Source organism: Zophobas morio, unplaced genomic scaffold, assembly GCF_036711695.1.
Source record: "Zophobas morio isolate AGI-343-1 ecotype UQ-CSIRO unplaced genomic scaffold, CSIRO_AGI_Zmor_V1 ptg000017l, whole genome shotgun sequence".
NCBI lineage: Eukaryota > Metazoa > Arthropoda > Insecta > Coleoptera > Tenebrionidae > Zophobas > Zophobas morio.
This window is the reverse complement of record NW_026972122.1, coordinates 191466-212629: the sequence shown is the minus strand read 5'-3', so window position 1 is coordinate 212629 and position 21164 is coordinate 191466. Positions and strand designations below refer to the sequence as shown.

Genomic DNA, 21164 nt, shown 5'->3' with positions numbered 1-21164 from the left:
AGTTTTGCAACAGGTGCTTCTGACAAAAAACTATCTAGGGAGTTTGTTTTTTCAAATGTCACAAATGTATTGATTTTTTTACCAAAGTTACTAGAATTGACTTATTCAAGTATCGATTAGGCCAAAGCTAACAATGAAGTAGTAATAATATGTATTTAATTTAAGCAGCTGTGCAGAATTTTCCATATGGGTATAAGGTGAGAAAGTAAATGGTTAACAAACGATTTACCCAGATGTCATTTCTTGAGTATTCTGAAAAAATTTGTCATGCAAAAGCCGCATCCGAGAAGGCATATTTCTGTCAAGTTTGTTCATTTATTACAAGATCCAATTTTATGTGGAGCAACCATATCAAACGTCACAGGACTGCGCTTCAACGCTTTGATTGCGCAAATTCCACCCTTGAAAGTTATTATTGCCAAGACTGTGAATTTCAAACAGAACTAACATTTCTTTTCAAACAGCATGTTCAAACACGTCACTCAACCCCCAGAGAAAAAGACGAATTTTCAGGTGACAACTTCAAAATACAAAGTTACGTTTGTGACAGATGTCACTTTCAAACATATTTTGTAATTAAGTGGCTCAAACACACTGCAGTTTGTAAGGATTGTGAAAGTGTTAAGCCATATTCTTGTGACCAATGTGACCAGAAGTACAAATACAAACGTTCTTTAAATTTCCACAAAATTACAAAGCACTTGAATGACGATGAAATATTTTGGTACTACTGTGCTGATTGCTCGTACAAAACTAAACTAAAATGTTTGCTGAAAAGCCACATTTACTACCACCATGCACGCGGACGTGACATCAAATGGTTTAAATGTGAAGAATGTTCGTATAAAACTAGACACAAGTCGTCTTTGAATGTACACATGAACGCGCGACATTTGGACGAACAAGACGTCAAATGGTACCATTGCGAAAAATGCCCCTATAAAGCTAAACAAAGCTCTGTATTAAAAAGTCACGTAATGGTGCACCATATGGAAGAACGGGAGATTAAATGGTACGAATGTTCAAAATGCACGTACAAAGCGAAACGCAAATGTGGGTTGAGAAATCACATAAATGCGCGTCATTTGGAAGCAGAAGAAGTCAAATGGTACAAATGTAAAATGTGTCCATTCAAATGTAAATTTAATTCTGGGTTAATAACCCACACGAATCGGAAGCATTCAGATAAACAAAAATCTAAATGGTTTGTGCACCGAAAATCGTATGAATGCATACACTGTCCGTACAAAACTCGAAAAAAACATGATGTGAAAACTCACACCGCTGCAAAGCATGGAGATGTGCAGAAGTGGTTTAAATGTGATCAGTGTCCGTTTGTGAGTAATCGCAAGTCGTCTTTAAAAAGACACGCGAGTACTTTTCACGTGGATGATTAGAATTTTAAATGTTGCCAAAGTATGTCCAAAGATCATTTAAAAAGACTACGAAGAAAACACAAAACAAATTATTTTTCAAATTGTTTAAATGATTCCATATTTTTCAATAAAGGAATATCTGTATGTAGATTTTTTTTGTTCCGATTTTGTATGTTCAGTTATTTTTTTTTTTTTGTGGGCTACGATTCCCTATTTCCCTCCAAATGTAAATGCTAACTTTGGTGCGCAGACGCCCCTCTTCATGACATGACACCCATGATCAGTGTTGCCAAACGAAAAAAACCCGGAAATGTAGCAGAATTTTTCTGAGACTTGAAAATTAGAAAATTCGAGTTATTTTTATTGTAGTTATCAAACATATTATTTTGAATAGCGGGTGTAAACTTGTAATTTTTTAACCATCAACCCCTCAACTGTTCCCTGATCAATCACCTGTTTTTTTCTTAATATACAAAGTACTTTTTGAACAACACGATACTCAAAACCTGTTTTTTATTTCTTGGAAGCTCCACCCCTCGACTCACGAAGAATAAAAAAATCATCAGAATTGAGATAGGGTGGGTGGGCGGGGCTTATATTTAGTATTTTTTTCTTAATATAGATAGCCATCTTTTCACAACAAAAAACTTAGAACATGGTTAAGTTTCATGTTGTGAAAAGCAGTCGACACGTATTAAAACAAAAAGGAATAACGTAGGCCCGCCCACCCGCCCTATCTCGATTGTGATGATTTTTTTATTCACCGTGAACCAAGGGGGCGGAGTTTAACTGCGAAATTCATATTTCTTTACTAGAAACTAAAAACATATTTGTCAGTATAGTGTTGTTCAAAGAAGACTGTGCACATTAAGTAAAAAACGCAAAATATAAACCCCGCCCACCCACCCAGTCTCAATTGTGATGATTTTTGTTATTCTTAAAAACTTAAAATACGTTAAATTTTTGTAAGGAAATTTGGATTTTGCAATTAGGCTCCGCCCCTAGGTCGGGCAACGAATGAAAACTTCATTACTACATATTCAGATAAGGGTTTAATCTTAGTCTTTATTTTTTCTTAGTATACATAATATCCTTTGAACAGCATGATACTCAAAAACATGTCTTTCATGATAATTTCTTGTAGAGAAATACTACGGATTTTGCAATTAAAATCCGCTCCTTTGACTCTCGACGATTAAAAAAAATCATCACAATGGAGAGAGGGCGGGTAGGCGGGGCTTATATTTTGGCTTTTTTTTCTTAATATACATAACCATCATTTCACAACAAGAAACTTAGAATATGGTTAAGGTTCATGTTGTGAAAAGAAGTATACATATATTAAAACAAAAAGGAGTAATGTAGGCCCGCCCACCCGCCCTATCTCGATCGTGATGATTTTTTTATTCGCCGTGAACCAAGGGAGCGGAGTTTAACTGCAAAATTCTTATTTCTTTACTAGAAACTAAAAACATATTTGTCAGTATAGTGTTGTTCAAAGAAGACTGTGCACATTAAGTAAAAAAGGCAAAATATAAACCCCGCCCACCCACCCAGTCTCAAGTGTGATGATTTTTATTATTCTTAAAAACTGAAAATATGTTAAATTTTTGTAGGGAAATTTGGATTTTGCAATTAGGCTCCGCCCCTAGGTCGGGCAACGAATGAAAACTTTATTACTACATATTCAGATCAAGGCTTAATCTTAGTCTTTAATTTTTTCTTAGTATACATAGTATCCTTTGAATAACATGATACTCAAAAACATGTCTTTCATGATAATTTCTTGTAGAGAAATACTACGGATTTTTCAATTAAATTCCGCTCCTTTGACTCTCGACGATTAAAAAAAATCATCACAATTGAGATAGGGCTGGTGGGCGGGGTTTATATTTTGCTTTTTTTTTTTCTTAATATACATAGCCATCTTTTCACAACAAGAAACTTAGAACATGGTTAAGTCTCATGTTGTGAAAAGAAGTCGACACGTATTAAAACAAAAAAGAATAATGTACGCCCGCCCACCCGCCCTATCTCGATTGTGATGAATTTTTTTATTCTCCGTGAACCAAGGGGCGGACTTTAACTGCGAAATTCTTATTTCTTTACTAGAAACTAAAAACATGTTTTTCAGTATCGTGTTGTTCAAAGAATACTGTGCACATTAAGTAAAAAAGGCAAAATATAAACCCCGCCCACCCACCCAGTCTCAATTGTGATGATTTTTCTTATTCTTAAAAACTTAAAATACGTTAAATTTTTGTAGGGAAATTTGGATTTTGCAATTAGGCTCCGCCCCTAGGTCGGGCAACGAATGAAAACTTTATTACTACATATTCAGATAAGGTCTTAATCTTAGTCTCTATTTTTTTCTTAGTATACATAGTATCCTTTGAATAGCATGATACACAAGAACACGTCTTTCATGGTAATTTCTTGTAGAGAAATACTACGGATTTTGCAATTAAATTCCGCTCCTTTGACTCTCGACGATTAAAAAAAATCATCACAATTGAGACAGGGCGGGTGGGCGGGGCTTATATTTTGCTTTTTTTTTTTCTTAATATACATAGCCATCTTTTCACAACAAGAAACTTAGAACATGGTTAAGTTTTATGTTGTGAAAAGAAGTCGACATACATTAGAACAAAAAGAAATAATGTAAGCCCGCCCACCTTCCCTATCTCGATTGTCATGATTTTTTTATTCGCCGTGAACCAGTACTTGCTAAGAAAAGAGAGGGTGGGTGGGCGGGGCCAGTACCTTCTAAGATAACACTGACTTTGGCAAATGAAATATGACTTTAATGACGTATCCTAAGAAATTTTATTAAATCATTATAAGAAAAAACACTAGAGGCTCCAAAGAACTTTTCAATTTTTCTACTTTTCGGCATTTCGATTTTTTATTTTTATTCTATCTTTTTTTTTAATTTCAAGTTATTCGATTTTTTAATTTTTCGATTTTTTTAAATTTTAGCTATTTTGATTTTTCAATGCTGCGATTTTTTAAATAATAGATTTTTTGATTAAGTTCAATTTTCCGATTTTACAGTTTTTTTTCTCATTTTTTTAATTTTAAATATTTTGATTTTTCGTTTTTTCGATTTTTATTTTCCAACTTTTTCAGTTTAATTTTACAGTTTTTCAATTATGTATTCGATTTTTCATTTTTTTTATTTTAGACTTTTCGGCATTTCGATTTTTTATCCTCATTTTTTAAATTTTAGATATTTCGATTTTCGATGTCTGGATTTTCCAATTTTTCAATTTCTCGATTTTTCCATTTTCCGATTTTTCGATTTTTCAATTTTTTCGATTTTTTTAATCTTAGATATTTTGATTTTTCAATGCTGCGATTTTTTAAATAATAGATTTTTTGATAGCTCAATTTTCCGATTTTTCAATTTTACAGTTTTTCGATTATCTATTCAATTTTTCAATTTTAGTCTTTCATTCTCATTTTTTAAATTTTGAATATTTTGATTTTTCGTTTTTCGATTTTTTCAGTTTTCTGTTTATTTTGGACTTTTAGATTTTTCTACTTTTTGGCATTTCGATTTTTAGGTATTTTATTCTCATTTGTTAAATTTTAGATATTTTGATTATTCGTTTTTTCGATTTTTCAACTTTTTCAATTTTACACTTTATCGACTATTCAATTTTTATTTTTTTTTATTTTGAACGTTTCAATTTTTTTACTTTTTGGCATCTCGATTTTTCGTTTTTTCTCCTCATTTTTTAAATTTTAAATATTTCGATTTTTCGATTCTTCAATTTTTTTCTTGTTTTTTCGGTTTTTTAGTTTTCTTCTTTTTTAATGTCTCGATTGGGTAATTTTTCGCCTTTACAATTTTCAAGTTTTTCGATTTTTCACAATTTTTCGACTTTTCTGTTTTTCGATGTTTCGTTTTTTAAATGTTAAAATTTTTCGATTGTTTCATTTTTTCAGGTTCTCCATTTTTTAAATTTCAGGTACATATATCGACTTTTCAATTCTTAGATTTCTTGATTTCTCATGTTACCGATTTTTCAATTTTGAGGTTATTCGATTTTTTTAATTTTAGGTATTTTAATTTTTCAGTGCTGCGATTTTTTAACTGCGAAATTCTTATTTCTTTACAAGAAACTAAAAACATATTTTACAGTATCGTGTTGTTCAAAGAATACAACACATTAAGTAACAAAGGCAAAATATAAACCCCGCCCACCCACCCAGTCTCAATTGTGATGATTTTTCTTATTCTTAAAAACTTAAAATAAGTTAAATTTTTGTAGGGAAATTCGGATTTTGCAATAGGGCGCCGAGCCCTAGGTCGGGCAACGAATGAAAACTTTATTACTACATATTCAGATCAGGGTTTAATCTTAGTCTTTAATTTTTTCTTAGTATACATAGTATCCTTTGAATCGCATGATACTCAAAAACATGTCTTTCATGGTAATTTCTTGTAGAGAAATACTACGGATTTTGGAATTAAATTCCGCTACTTTGACTCTCGACGATTAAAAAAATTCTTCACAATGGAGATAGGGCGGGTGGGCGGGGCTTATATTTTGCCTTTTTTTTTATTATACATAACCATCATTTCACAACAAGAAACTTAGAACATGGTTAAGTTTCATGTTGTGAAAAGAAGTCGACACGTATTAAAACAAAAAGGAATAATGTAGGCCCGCCCACCCGCCCTATCTCGATTGTGATGATTCTTTTTATTCGCCGTGAACCAAGGGGGCGGAGCGTAACTGCAAAATTCTTATTTCTTTACTAGAAACTAAAAACATGTTTTTCAGTATCGTGTTGTTCAAAGAATACTGTGCACATTAAGTAAAAAAGGCAAATATAAACCCCGACCACCCACCCACTCTCAATTGTGATGATTTTTCTTCTTCTTAAAAACTTAAAATACGTTAAATTTTTGTAGGGAAATTTGGATTTTGCAATTAGGCTCCGCCCCTAAGTCGGGCAACGAATGAAAACTTTATTACTACATATTCAGATCAGGGCTTAATCTCAGTCTTTAATTTTTTCTTAGTATACATAGTATCCTTTGAATAACACGATTCTCAAAAACATATCTTATATGGTAATTTCTTGTAGACAAATTTACCATTTTAAATATATTTTAAGTTTCATGTTGTGAAAAGAAGTCTATACATATTAAAACAAAAAGGTAGCATGTAAGCTCGCCCACCCACCCTCTCTCGATTGTAAAGAATTTTTTATTTGCGGTGAGCCAAGAGGGCGGAGCTTAACTGCAAAATTTTTATTTCTTTACAAGAAATTAAAAACACGTTTTTGAGTGTCCTATTGTTCAAAGAATACTATGTATATTTAGAAAAAAAGGCAAAATATATATATATATATATAAAACAATAAATATAAACTATAATTTGAATAACACGATACTCAGAAACATGTCTTAGATTGTAATTTATTCTATAGAAATAATAAGGGTTTTGCAATTAAATTCCGCTCCTTTGGCTCTCGACGATTAAAAAAAATCATTACAATTGAGAGAGGGTGGGTGGACGGGGCTTATATTTTGCCTTTTTTTTTTAATATACGGAGTCGTTTTTTCACAACAATAAACTTAAAACATGTTTAAAATGGTAAATTCTTCTAGATAAATATGGATCTTGCAATTAAGCCCCGCCCCTCGATCTGACATTGTGAAAAATTAATCACAATTCGGACTTGAGATCGGGGCGGGTATGAATGGAGCCTCATCTTTGGCTTTATTTTTCTTAATATACACAGTACACAGTATTCTTTGGACAACATGATACGCAAAAATATGTTTTTAATTTATCGTAGAGAAACAAGGATTTTGCAGTTAAACTCCGCCTTCTTGGCTCACGACGAATAAAAAAATCATCAGAATTGAGACAGGGTGGGTGGGCGGGGCTTATATTTTGCCTTTTTTTTTCTTAATATACATAGCCATCTTTTCGCAACAAGAAGCTTAGAACATGGTTAAGTTTCATGTTGTGAACAGAAATCGACATATATTAAAACAAACAGGAATAATGTTGGCCCGCCCACCCGCCCTATCTCGATTGTGATGATTTTTTTATTCGCCGTGAACCAAGGGGGCGGAGTTTAACTGGGGAATTCTTATTTCTTTACAAGAAACTAAAAACATGTTTTTCAGTATCGTGTTCTTCAAAGAATACAACACATTAAGTAACAAAGACAAAATATAAACCCCGCCCACCCACCCTGTCTCAATTGTGATGATTTTTCTAATTCTTAAAAACTTAAAATACGTTAAAATTTGTAGGGAAATTTGGCTTTTGCAATTAGGCTCCGCCCCTAAATCGGGCAACGATTGAAAACTTTATTACTACATATTCAGATCAGGGCTTAATCTTAGTCTTTATTTTTTTCTTAGTATACATAGTACCTTTTGAATAACATGATACTCAAAAACATGTCTTTCATGGTAATTTCTTGTAGACAAATATTAAGGATTTTGCAATTAAATTCCGCTCTTTTGACTCTCGACGATTAAAAAAAGTCATCACAATTGAGATAGGGCGGGTGGGCGGGGCTTATATTTTGGCTTTTTTTTTCGTAATATACATAACCATCTTTTCACAACAAGAAACATAGAATATGGTTAAGTTCATGTTGTGAAAAGAAGTCGACACATATTAAAACAAAAAGGAATAATGTAGGCCCGCCCACCCGCCCTATCTCGATTGTGATGATTTTTTTATTCGCCGTTAAGCAAGGGGGCGGAGCTTAACTGCGAAATTCTTATTTCTTTACAAGAAACTAAAACATGTTTTTCAGTATCGTGTTGTTGAAATAATACAACACATTAAGGGCCGGTTGCATAAACGTAAATCAAATTTAATCTCTGATTAACTCCATAGTAACGATTGTTATTATCATAGTTACAATTGTTCTTAATCAGAAATTAAATTTGATTTGCGTTTATGCAACCGGCCCTAAGTAACAAAGGCAAAATATAAACCCCGCCCACCCACCCAGTCTCAATTGTGATGATTTTTCTAATTCTTAAAAACTTAAAATACGTTAAATTTAAGTAGGGAAATTTGGATTTTGCAATTAAGCTCCGCCCCTAGGTCGGGCAACGAGTGAAGACTTTATTACTACATATTCAGATCAGGGCTTAATCTTAGTCTTTAATTTTTTCTTAGTATACATAGTATCCTTTGAATAGCATGATACTGAAAAACATGTATTTCATGGTAATTTCTTGTAGAGAAATACTACGGATTTTGCAATTAAATTTTGCTCCTTTGACTCTCGACGATTAAAAAAAATCATCACAATTGAGATAGGGCGGGTGGGCGGGGCTTATATTTTGCCGTTTTTTCTTAATATACATAGCCATCTTTTCACAACAAGAAGCTTAGAACATGGTTAAGTTTAATGTTGTGAAAAGAAATCGACATATATTAAAACAAAAAGGAATAATGTTGTATCTCGATTGTGATGATTTTTTTCATTCGTTGTGAACCAAGGGGGCGGAGTTTAACTGCAAAATTCTTATTTCTTTACAAAAAAAACATGTTTTTCAGTATCGTGTTGTTCAAAGAATACTGTGCACATTAAGTAAAAAAGGGAAAATATAAACCCCGCCTACCCACCCAGTCTCAATTGTGACGATTTTTTTATTCTTAAAAACTTAAAATACGTTTAAAATGGTAAATTTTTGTAGGGAAATTTGGATTTTGCAATCAGGCTCCGCCCCTAGGTTTGGCAACGAATGAAAACTCTATTATTACATATTCAAATGAGGGCAGGCATGGGTGGGGCTTAATCTTAGTCTTTAATGTTTTCTTTGTTTACATAGTATCCTTTGAATAACATGATACTCAAAACATGTCTTATATGGTAATTTCTTGTAGACAAATTTACCATTTTAATTATATTTTAAGTTTCATGTTGTGAAAAGAAGTCTACACATATTAAAACAAAAAGGCAAAATGGAAGCCCGCCCACCCACCCTGTCTCGATTGTAAAGAATTTTTTGCACTCATGACCTTTTTTGATAGCTTTCGCGCATTCACCAGAGTGCGGGAGGTCGAACTTCCCGCACACGTGCATTTAACTTCCCGTTGCCATGGTAACCTTAAAATACTCGGGTAGTGTCAACATTGTGACGTGTTGACGGCGCTGTCAATGGCGTTGTTTATAAATAACTCACAGTTAATCTCTTCAGTTTAAAGGTTTATTCGTCGCAAAAAATATTGTACACAACACGTTCGTGAGCCTGCTTCCCGCATTCACGCAAATGCGGCACTCCCTTCGGTCGTGCCTCAAACAAGCGTTCATGCGGGAAGCAGGCTATCCCGAACTAGTTGCGTAAATTACTATTGTTTTCGCCGTGAGCCAAGAGGGCGGAGCTTAACTGCAAAATTCTTATTTCTTTACAAGAAATTAAAAACATGTTTTTGAGTATCGTGTTGTTCAAAGGACACTATGTATATTAAGAAAAAAGGCAAAATATAAACCCCGCCCACCCACTCCATCTCAATTGTGATTATTTTTTTTTGTATTCTAATTAGAAACGTAAAACACGTTTAAAATGATAAATTTTTGTAAGGAAATATGGATTTTGCAATTAGGCTCCGCCCATAGGCTTGCCAACGAATGAAAACTTCATTACTATTTAGATCAGGGAAGGTATGGGTGGGGCTTGATCTTTGGCTTCAATTTTTTCTTAATATACATGGTGTTCTTTGAACAATACATGTTTTTAATTTCTTGTATAGAAATAAGGCTTTCACAGTTAAGCTCCGCCCCCTTGGTTTTTTGTAGTAATCAACTTAAATCCGCCACTTTTCTTCTGCAACCCCTTTAACTACGGCAAAAGTTGAATTTCAAAGTTACTGTCGACGGTAACTTGAGTTTATAAATCACAACTTTCAGCCTGTAGCGGAATTTACCATTTAACTTTGGCAACACTGTCCTTGATCTCGCTTGATTTAAGGTTATGTTCAATCGACGGTTGACAGTGGTCGAAAAATTTGAAATTGCATTTTTTTATTAAATGAGGGTTTCTCACAAAGGATATGTACGTAAAAAACTCTTCAAATTTTTGTATCTTTAATTCATTTTTTTTGTTGCAGAGTTTGTGAATCCCGCCGGTTTTAAGGTTATGTTCAATTGACAGTAGACAGTCAAGCAGAAACGTTTATTTTGAAAATTTGTTGTTTTCTTAATTAGCACAGTTTCTGTCTTTACACAGACTTTCAAAATGAGTCGAAAAGAAGCACTTTCGTCCTTCATCCAGCAAATTCACGCCAGACCCGTAGTTGTCAAACTAAACAGTGGCGTAGATTATAGAGGTTATGTCAGTTACTTAAAATTCAACCAAAATAAACGTGTTTTTTAGGTGTCTTGGCGTGCTTAGACGGTTACATGAACATAGCCCTGGAGCAAACCGAGGAGTACGTAAACGGCCAACTTAAGAACAAGTTTGGAGATGCGTTCATTAGGGGTAACAACGTCCTTTACATAAGTACACAAAAACGCCGAATCTAATCTCTATTTATTTTTGCAATAAATAAGTAAAAACTCAATCAAAGTCGTTTACAAGTGCACACTGATCCATCCTTGATGAATTCATATACAACTGAACCAGCTCATTGTTGTTCAAACACTGCCTCTTCTTCTCTGAAAATCTTAAAATAATTACAAAAACGCAAACTGTGCAGACCTTACTTTTGTTTTTGATTTTATCGCAATCTTTTGTAGCAAATTCAACAACTGGTAGTGCCGGAGGTGTGGGGTAAAATTCACAAATAAAAGGTCGCTTGATTCTGCAATTGATGGCCCTCCACGTTTTATCCGCGTCTAAAATCACGCAGTCTTCCTTCTTTCGACCCGGTCTGGGGTGCCCAACGGCCCACGCCCGAAATCCACTACACTCCATCAAAGTGCCCATAGGCGTCCGAAACGCACCCTCCACATCCATGTCCTCCAAACCCACATAAGCCGCTTTGTACCAATTTTTCAAAGGTTTTATCAACGCAGATAACGTATTTGTGCGAAACTCGCTTAAAACATTCGCCAAATCGGCCCCCAGGTTTTGACAGAAGTAGATTGCGTCAGTGTAATTCATCTTGGTTTCAATCACGCTGAATAAACCCACGGATTTAATACATGTGCTGTTCTGAGTAGCTAAAATAATTTCGTTACTTAAGTACTACACCTATTAAATTTAAGTACTAACAATTAAAGTCGCCAAATGCAGTGTAATAGTCAAAAGCAGCATCAAAAACCAACGTGCTACTGTTCCTGATTTCCGGGCAACCCAGAACCTGGCAGTTCCTGAACCAGCGACCTTGGGTGTAATTTTTCAGTTCGTTGGGGCTGAAATTGAACGCTAGGCCGTTTTTTTCCGCCGCGAACTTCATGCAGTCGCTGACGTTGTTGGCGTTCTTCCAGGACATTATCGGTATCGTTGATTTGTAGCAGCTGCGAGTTTTGTAGAACTTGAGGTTTTTTTTTTCGGGTAGGCATCTGTGTAAAGCGTGGATGCAGAGTAATGGGTAGAGAAAGAACAACGCCGATTGCATGACTAAAATTAACATGTTTTATTGAGAAATTTCGAAATTACAAAACACCGGAAAAGAGTGTCGGAAGTGCATTAGGCACTGGTTAACGATGAGATTGTCGACCCAAACTCCTGTGCGTAGTCCGCCTCTGCCTTTATTCTGGTTTTTGTGCTGACTCTTAGTGATATTGCGGCCTCGATTTTTGTGTAGACGTCGTTGGGGTCTTCGTTGCCACGAATCTGGAGGAAGTGAGTGAGTGCGAATTGGTTCAGGTTTGTATTTAGCGTTTTTTGTAATAAATATGACGCAGAATTAGTTTTCGTAGGATTTTTTTTCTTTCAGAATTTATTAACAAAAAAAAAATAATAAAATAAAGTTAAATATGTAGTTCCAGTTTGTAAGACTGTGATGTCCAAACAGAACTAACCTTGATTTTTAAACATCAACTTGAACTACACCGTGGCATTAAAAGCAATAAAGAATATGAAATTCAGAGCTACATTTGCAGAAAATGCAGCTTTGAAACTTTGTGCTCCCTTAAGTGGCTTCAACATACTACGGTATGTTTAGGGAATATAGAAAACCCTCAGATACCAGATGGTACAAGTGGTGCAGAAAACACAGTGTTCACTTGGCATAAGCACAGTATAGATAACAATCAGTAGAGACAGCTCGTGTCGGCGCCTTTGTTCTTTCTGACCCGAATTTTAAGGCGTCATGGGTGGTCGTTGCCTAAACTATTCCTAGATGTCGCCACCCAATTTAAAAAGTATCACTTCATTTACAATTTCAAAAATTGATTCGTGTACGCAATTTATTGCAAACTGTGTAGTTTGCTCAAATCGTATAATCGTGAATCGCAATAAGAAAAAAGAAAAGTCGATATTTAATTTATAAACACGATGATTTGTTAAAGTTTTTATTTTATTACTTATACAATTTGACAATTCGCACATTGTTTCCCCGAATACTTGAGGTTTAATTATCTATGTAAAAATAATGTAATAAATACATCTAAAAAGAAAGAGGTTTATTTAAGAAAAAATAAATAAAATAAAAATTAAATTACAAAAAGGAAAAAAGTTAATGCTGCCAAATTATTTTCTTTCTATTAATTTTTTCACCTTTGGCATTTGTAAATTTAAAGCTAGCATTTACAAATTTTGGTGCATAAAATAATCTCATCCTAGCATACAAAGCAAGCAAATAATCGTATGGAAAGTTTTGGCATGGATGAACAAATGTAGCTTGCTTATATAAATTTAAAAATTTCAACAAAATAGTTGTTTGTAAAATTATATTTTCAAAATTTTCACTAAAAATTTGCTCTAATTCACAAATGTAAAAAAATTATTTCATAACCACCGTTGTTGTTCGTTTGCGACGACTTTTTAAACAAAAAGTGTGTAATTATGTTTACTATCTTTTCCAAGAATTCCAAACACGAGGGAGAGAATAAGGCTCACAACAGGGATCCTGTATGAAAATTCATCGGACAAAGATTTTACCTTTTATTGTGAAAATTACATTTTTATACTATTTGTACAATTCTACCGGAAAAGCAGTCTTAAACAAGCAAAACTGGCAAAAATATTGTAACAAAACTGCCAAATTTCAAATATTTTAGACGTCAGTTGGGCGCCCTCATTCGGTCATAATGCGAACGACCACCCACGAAAACGGGTCACGAAAAACGGCGAGCCGTCTCTACTGATTGATATCTATGCTGTGGCATAAGTGTGACCAGTGTGAGTACGTGGGTAAGTGTAGGCGTTACTTAAAAAAGCACAAAATCCTTGAACACTTGACTGATGATGAAATACATTGGTATTATTGTTCAGAGTGTTCATTTAAAGCCAAATTAAAATGCCGTTTAAAAAGCCACATGTATCCACGGCATTTTCGGGAAGGGGACATAAATTGGCATAAATGCAGACAGTGTTCATTCAAAAGTAAATATAGGTCGTCTTTATATAAACACATAAATGAGCACCACTTAAATGCTTTAGGTATTAAATGGTATGAATGCGAAATACGCCCATATAAATCTGACCAAGGAAACAATTTACAACTTAATAACGAATGTAAAAAGTGTCCAGTTAACGAAGGGAGTTTTAAAAGGCATCAGTGCCAACAATGTCCTTTTAAAACTATGTACAGTTCTGGGTTACGGCATCACGTAAAAACGCAACATTTAGCGAGCAGGATATTAAATGGCACGAATGCAATTGGTGTTCATTTAAAACTAAAGTTAAGTTGTCTTTAAACCGACACATTAATTCGTTCCATTTAAATGAAAACGAAGCTACATGATATGGGTGCGAATGGTGTTCATTCAAAACCAAAAACCAGTCATCTTTGAGTAGACACATAAAATCGCGTCATTCTGATAAACATAAAGTTAAATGGTACGAGTGCAAAACGTGTCCATACAGAACTAGACATTTTGAATTTGAACACTCATATACGTTTGCATCACTCAAAACATACAGAACAAACTATTAAATGGTACGAATGCGTTAAATGCAAATTCAAAACTAACTACATTGCTAATTTGAGAAATCACATAAAAATGCTCCATTCTGATGAACCTGACCATGATATTAAACGGTACGAGTGCGAAAAATGTCCATTCAAAACAAAATATAATTCTAGTTTAAAAAATCACATGAAAACGCGACATTTAGTCAAAGGGGAACATAATATTAAACGTTCGGTCAAAAAGGAACGTAAGATTAAATGGTACGAGTGTCAAGAATGCCCGTTTGTCACAAAACATCAGGCTAATTTAAGCAGGCACACAAACACGCAACACTTGCAAGGAAACGACGTTAAATGGTACAAGTGTAAATTGTGCCAGTTCAAAAGTAAAGACAATTCAAATATTGCCAGGCACGTAAAGCTGCGCCACAAAAACAATGCGAAATTGTACGAATGCCAACAATGTCCATACAAAACCCGACACCAGTCGAACATAACAAGTCACATCAATGCCAAACATTCGGAAGGACAAGATGTTAAATGGTACGAATCCAGCTGTTGCCCATTCAAAACCAAACGTATGTCGCATTTGTGCAGACACGTCAAAGCGTGCCATTCAAATAAAGAAAAGGACATTAAATGGCATGGATGCGAGAGCTGCGAAAATAGAACCAAATGTAGTTCTGAATTAAAGGTCCACGTAAACGCGGAACATTTGGATGAAGACGAACAACATTGAATGTAAAACAACGCGGAATGCTACAAACTAACCCCACTTTTTCGTATAATAAAATGAACCCTGTTCAACTGTCAATTACACACAAGTGTATGAATTAATAAAACACATGCGTTGGTACACTTGAGCCTTTTGTTAAAAAAATGTTTGACAATTTTCAAAAAACTGGAATTTTATGAAAAAAGACAGTCTCATGAAAAAACAACTTCAGAATAAATTTTTGGTAAAACACATTTTCAACTCGCCCACCCACCCCTATTCCGTTTTGATCTGGCATACTGATTTAACATCAGTTTGATACTTTATCTCTTTTCCCACCAACGGCTTAATGGATTTTCGTAAGATTCTAATAAGTAAGATAATAATGTTGTCGTTAATTAACAATGTCAAGGGTAGTCACTAGATTGACGAAGGAGTAGGTGGGTGGGCAATGCTTACTTATCAGACTCTGTAGGGAAAAGTTAAACTCACCCACCCACTCGTTCTTTCATTTTTTTTTTTTAAATAAGAAATCTAATCGGAAATACTATAATAAAAAATTTACAAATATGACTTTTTTTCACAAAAAAATTAAACCCGCCCACCCATCCCGTCTCCATTTCAATGATTGGTTTTATTTTGGTCAGACGGTGGATCTTATACTGAACAAATAAAATTAGTCGTTAGAGTGAAAAGTGCGCGGGTGGGCGGGGCTACTACTTGCTAAGATAAGATTGATTTTAGCAGATGACATATCCTTAAGGAAATAGAGGGCGGGTGGGCGGGGCTAGTACTTACTAAGACAAGACTGATTTTGGCAGATGACATATCCTCTAAGAAAATAAAGGGTGCGTGGGCGGGGCTAGTTCTTGCTAAGATAAGACTGGTTTTGGCCAACAATTTATTAAGGTGGGTGGAGCTTGTGCGAGTGGGAGGAGTATCGGTTATGTTGTTATTTAAATATGATTCCCATGTCTGGTATGCTGATTTAACACCACTTTAGAACTTTGTAGATACATTGTTGAACTTTTTATCTCTTTTCTAACCAACGGTTTAATGGATTTTCGTAAGTTTCTAATAAGATAAGGATGTTGTCATAGATTATCAATATCATGAGATTGAAGAGGTGGGTGGGTGGGCAAGACTATTGCTTATAATCAGATTGTAGGGAAAAGTTAAACTTAGGGCCGCCCACTCACCCGTTTTCTCAATTTTTTTTGAAGTAAAATAAAAAATTTACGAATAAGCATGACTTTTTAGAATATTTTCACATCCTAGACTCAATTAGTTTCCACTCCAACACGAGAAAAGAAAATAAGTAACCCCGCCCACTCACCCCGCCTCCATTTCAATGATTGGTTTTATCTGGGCAGAATGAACGGTGAATCTTATATTGAACAAATAAAATTAGTCGTTAGAGTGAAAAGTGCGCGGGTAGGGGGGGCTACTACTTGCTAAGACAAGATTGATTTTAGCAGATGACATACCCCCAAAGAAACAGAGGGTGGGTGGGCGGGGCTAGTACTTGCTAAGACAAGACTGATTTTGGCAGATGACATATTCTCTAAGAAAATAAAGGGTGGGTGGGCGGGGCTAGTTCTTGCTGAGATAAGACTGGTTATGGCTAATGGCATATCCTCTAGGGAAATAGTGTCCAATCTCGAATGAGAAGTTATTAAATCTAAATAATAACTTAGAAAAAACCATCCAGGCCTTTAGACATACGTCAGTTAGTCATAGTGGCAAAAGAAAACAATGGCACACTCAGGTATCAAAAGGTTGTGCATATAAAAAAATACATATTATTTAATTACGACTTTTATTCTCAAAATATGAAAGGGAAAAAATAAAATACAAAAATCAACTACGTTGTATATACACGAGAATTACATTTGACAAATAAAAAATCATCATAACCTACTGAGTTTCCTTCATCTCTGTAACCAGTTTTTCTAACTTATTTAAAACCACAGACATTTCTAGGGGCTATAAGTCTTATCTCTACAAGTACTAGCCCCACCCACCTGCCCTTTATTTTCTTAGAGGGTATGTTATTTGCCAAAATTAGTAGTATCTTAGGAAGTACTAACTCCGCCCACCCGCCCTCTGTTTTCTTACAAGGTATATCATATGCCAAAATCAGTCTTACCTTAGAAAGTACTAGGCCCGCCCACCCCCCCTCGATTTTCTTACAGGGTATATCATATGCCAAAATCAGTCTTATCTTAACAAATCTGCGATCATAATCGTTATTAAATGGGTTTGAAACCTGAATTTTGTCGCTTTATTGTGATAATTTATTGTTGTTTATTGCCTGTAAAATGTATTAATCTAACTTTTTTAAGCATTTCAATATTTGCCTGATGGATAGGCAACCAATAAGTCAGTTGACATGATAAGCATTTTTGATACTTACTATCCAATTTCTGAAAAGATTCGTGAGTCTACTCAAAATTTTAGTTTATTCTTTTGAATGTACTCGCAAATCTAGTGAAAAATACCGAGTGATGATTAATGTTTGTGATTTTTTTGTCATGTTGGCAAGATATTTAAAATTTTAGAACATTCAATTCAGAATCGCCAATCTAAAAAGTTGCTTCAATCATAATAGTCACCTCTCATACGGCTCTTGAACAAGTTACTAACTTCAAAAAGTTAATTTTTATAGATAAGAGTGCAAATTTAATGGAGTAGGAAGTTTTCAATTACGAAAGGTATAGCAAACTTCAGAAGAATCTTGACAAGTTGGAGTTTAGTTGGTATGAAAGAAAAATCCCTTCTCGTTGGTCAGATTTAACATTGATTTAAGGTTGTTACACCTTGCTGTCATTTTGAGAAAGTTTTAATATCTGACTATTTGTCACAGAACATCATATCGGCAGTTAACGTTAAAGCAAAGTGTTTGACAGTAACTGCGTTTAAAAATGTGTTTACACGTTTAAAGCCAACTTGATGCAGTTTTATCCAAAAAGCACTATACGAATGTAAACTGTTTTTTGAAAAACGTCAAATTTGACATTTACAATTGTGACAGATATGAGCACCAACCGTAAAGCTAAAAATTACCAGATTGTAAGAGGGCAGGGAGACCAACTAAAATAAAATAAAATAAAATAAAATAAAACAAAATTTGTTCATGCATCCCCTCTTGAGAATTAACGACAAGAAAATGTGTAGTATCAGTTTCTGCAATATTTATTCAAGAAAGTTGATTGTTTAATTATTTAATAATTAAATTTAAGCCAATTTTTTCTTTTATACAGTGTCTAACAAACCTCTTGATATTTTCACGAAAATTTTAGAAATTTCTTTGATATTGTTTCAGATGATCTTGAAAAAAGAGCCTGTGACTTTAAATTTAGAGTGCATTTCAGAATTTTTGACATCTCGATTGGTTATTTTAGTTATAAAACTGTCAATGTCCATTTTCAGGTTATGAATGAATTAAAATTTGTATAGCCCGTAGAAAACACATAGTATCGTCACCGTGGAGCAAACCTGACGGAAACTTAACAAAAACAAAAATTATAAACACCATTTGACAGACCGCGAAATTTAAAATGGTTTTATGTTGGATTTATAGTTTATAATTTATATACAAAATATGGATTTTTAATTTGAATAAAATATAAAATTTAATTAATAAAATCTTATTTAATAATTATTAGTCATATTAATTGAAAATTAATTGACTTTAAACAAAAAGACCACGCCAAGACCACGTGACAACAACGGTTTACGCGTTGTCAACTCTCTGCTGACACAATTTGATTCCAAACCAGGGGAATTTTTTGCGTTACCAACTGCATTTGCTGCACTCGTACTAAATGACGGTACTATGTATTTCTGGGGGCCATAAGTTTTATCTTTACAAGTACTAGCCCCACCCACTTGCCCTTTATTTTCTTAGAGGGTATGTTATTTGCCAAAATCAGTAGTATCTTAGGAAGTACTAACTCCGCCCACCCACCCTCTGTTTTCTTACAAGGTATATCATATGCCAAAATCAGTCTTACCTCAGCGAGTACTAGGCCCGCCCACCCGCCCTCGATTTTCTTACAGTATATATTATATGCCAAAATCAGTCTTATCTTAACAAGTACTCGATCATAACCGTTATTGAATAGGTTTGAAATCTGAATTTTTCCGCCTTGTTGTGATAATTTATTCTTGTTTATCGCCTGTCAAATGTATGTATTAAGCATAATCTAACTTTTTTAAGCATTTCAATATTTATTGCCTGATGGATAGGCAACCAATAAGTTAGCTGATATGATAAGCGTTTTTGTCGCCTACTATCCAAATTCTGTAAAGATTCGTTAGTCTACTCAAAATTTTAGCTTATTCTTATGAATGTACTCGCAAATCTAGTGAAAAATACCGAGTTATGATTAATGTTTGTGTTGGCAATTCTGAATTATTGTCATCCATGCTAGTACGTCAGCTCACAGCTGTCAATTTTGACATGAGCACGCCTAATAAACGTGTTGATTGGTTGAGACGGTGACCGCCGTCATAAGTCACTTTGACAATCAGGTAAGGCATCTTAAAATTTTAAATAAGTTGCCAACTTTACAAAAAAATCAGAATAATTAATTTTTATTACTCCTATTAATTTAATTTAAAAGAACAATTCGAAATTTTGTGAATATCATCTCAAAATATATATAAAAAGTAAAATGCAAAAACAAATTCTTGCAGGAATATTAAAAAAAATGAGAAATTGGGCGCAAAAAACATCTTTCTCATACTTTTTTGAATAGGATCAGATTTTTTGTTCAAAGAGATCAAAATTTAAGACTAAATATAAAAGTTTATCCAAAAACTCAAAATCTTTTTGGATGATTTCTCTATGATGAAGGAAGTTTTTGTATTTTTTTTTCTGTGAATTTCAGTTTAAAAAGGTATACTCTGTTTGATTTTAAAACTTCGCAAAAATTGTAAGTCATGTCTAAAATAGAACAATTTTTTTCCAAATTTAAGATCTTGAAAAGAGAAAATCAAAAATGTTCATATTTTGAAGTCAAAAATCTCATTAAAAGAAATTAGGTCAATCATGTTTTTTCCGTATTTTTACTTAATTTCCCAAGGCGAAAGATCTCCGAGAAAAGTGAAGATCTTAAAAAAATCGAGATATGCAAAAAATCTGCGAATGTAATTCAAATGTTGGAGGATAATCATAAAACGTAGAAGACTTTCTTCTCAAAGCTTGAAATTTTGCTCATAATCCTCTATTTTTTAGATCTTAAATAGTGTGAAAAAAAAAATGGCGACAACGTCATCATGATCTTGAGAACAACCAAATACTTAATATCCTTGACTCTACTTACCTTCTCTATTTTGCTGCCCAACTTCGACGTTCCCTCCTTAACTTCCTTGATATAAGTCGCTATCATCTTCTTGATCACGTCATCATCCAGTCTACCCTCGCTCTGGACCTGCTTCCTCTTCACCATCACCGGCACGTCGCAAACCAGATAAATAATCGCATCCACATCGTCAATCTCCTTGATAAACAGCGCCGCTTGTTTGCTGTTCTTCGGAAAATTGTTAATCAGATACCCCTTGCAGTTGTGACTCGTCGTCAACATCTCCTCCTTGATCAAATCGATAACGATCGAATCCGGTACTTTCTTCGCCCTGTGGTGCAGCGCCTCGTTGATCAATCGCCCCCTGTCTGTATCCTTCTCGGCTTCGTTCCGCAGCAGCTCGGCGACCTTGATATGCGCAAAGTCAAGATTCTCAGAAAGCATTTTGCTCTGGGTGGTTCTCCCGGAACCCGGCGGGCCCACCAGCCACACGATGGGCAAGGATCTGGACTTGATGGGGGTCATATCGTAGCAGAGTCTTTGCATAGGAGGCACCTGCTGTGGTATGAGTGAGATACGGGGGGTGTACGAGGTGGTACTTACGTCGTCTACGCAAGAAATTAAGCCGCCCATTTTCACTTTGTTTATTTTGTGGATTGTCTCGACATGAAAATATTGATTTGAGTGGAAAATGTCAGGGATTTGTTTTAGTGTTTTAGTGCACGGCTGGCTTTGTGCTTTTCAA

At 34.5% G+C, this 21164-nt stretch overlaps 4 protein-coding genes across 5 annotated transcripts; 2 read left to right on the top strand and 2 right to left on the bottom strand.

Annotated features, from left to right (window-relative positions):
- Window positions 1–90: 90 nt before the first annotated feature.
- Window positions 91–1456, top strand: LOC135130420 (zinc finger protein 142-like). The gene is made up of 2 exons (XM_064057799.1): window positions 91–408; window positions 465–1456. Exons 1-2 carry the CDS (start codon window positions 268–270, stop codon window positions 1395–1397), a joined length of 1074 nt encoding a protein of 357 aa, XP_063913869.1. The 5' UTR covers window positions 91–267; the 3' UTR covers window positions 1398–1456.
- Window positions 1457–10227: 8771 nt separating this feature from the next.
- Window positions 10228–10941, top strand: LOC135130237 (U6 snRNA-associated Sm-like protein LSm6). The gene is made up of 3 exons (XM_064057590.1): window positions 10228–10428; window positions 10484–10702; window positions 10750–10941. Exons 2-3 carry the CDS (start codon window positions 10612–10614, stop codon window positions 10896–10898), a joined length of 240 nt encoding a protein of 79 aa, XP_063913660.1. The 5' UTR covers window positions 10228–10428; window positions 10484–10611; the 3' UTR covers window positions 10899–10941.
- On the bottom strand, window positions 10877–11788 carry LOC135130236 (pulmonary surfactant-associated protein A). The gene is made up of 3 exons (XM_064057589.1): window positions 11590–11788; window positions 11079–11537; window positions 10877–11030 (listed from the first exon to the last, which is right to left on the bottom strand). The coding sequence occupies exons 1-3, from the start codon at window positions 11771–11773 to the stop codon at window positions 10933–10935; spliced, it is 741 nt and encodes a 246-aa protein (XP_063913659.1). The 5' UTR covers window positions 11774–11788; the 3' UTR covers window positions 10877–10932.
- Window positions 11789–11929: 141 nt separating this feature from the next.
- On the bottom strand, window positions 11930–21137 carry LOC135130293 (adenylate kinase isoenzyme 1-like). Of its 2 annotated transcripts, none has more exons than XM_064057657.1 (3): window positions 21023–21137; window positions 20441–20977; window positions 11930–12153 (listed from the first exon to the last, which is right to left on the bottom strand). In XM_064057657.1, exons 1-3 carry the CDS (start codon window positions 21050–21052, stop codon window positions 12007–12009), a joined length of 714 nt encoding a protein of 237 aa, XP_063913727.1. In that variant the 5' UTR covers window positions 21053–21137; the 3' UTR covers window positions 11930–12006. The 2 variants fall into 2 exon arrangements, with proteins under 2 accessions (XP_063913727.1, XP_063913728.1); XM_064057658.1 differs by having other exon boundaries at window positions 20441–20974.
- Between the last annotated feature and the right edge of the window lie 27 nt (window positions 21138–21164).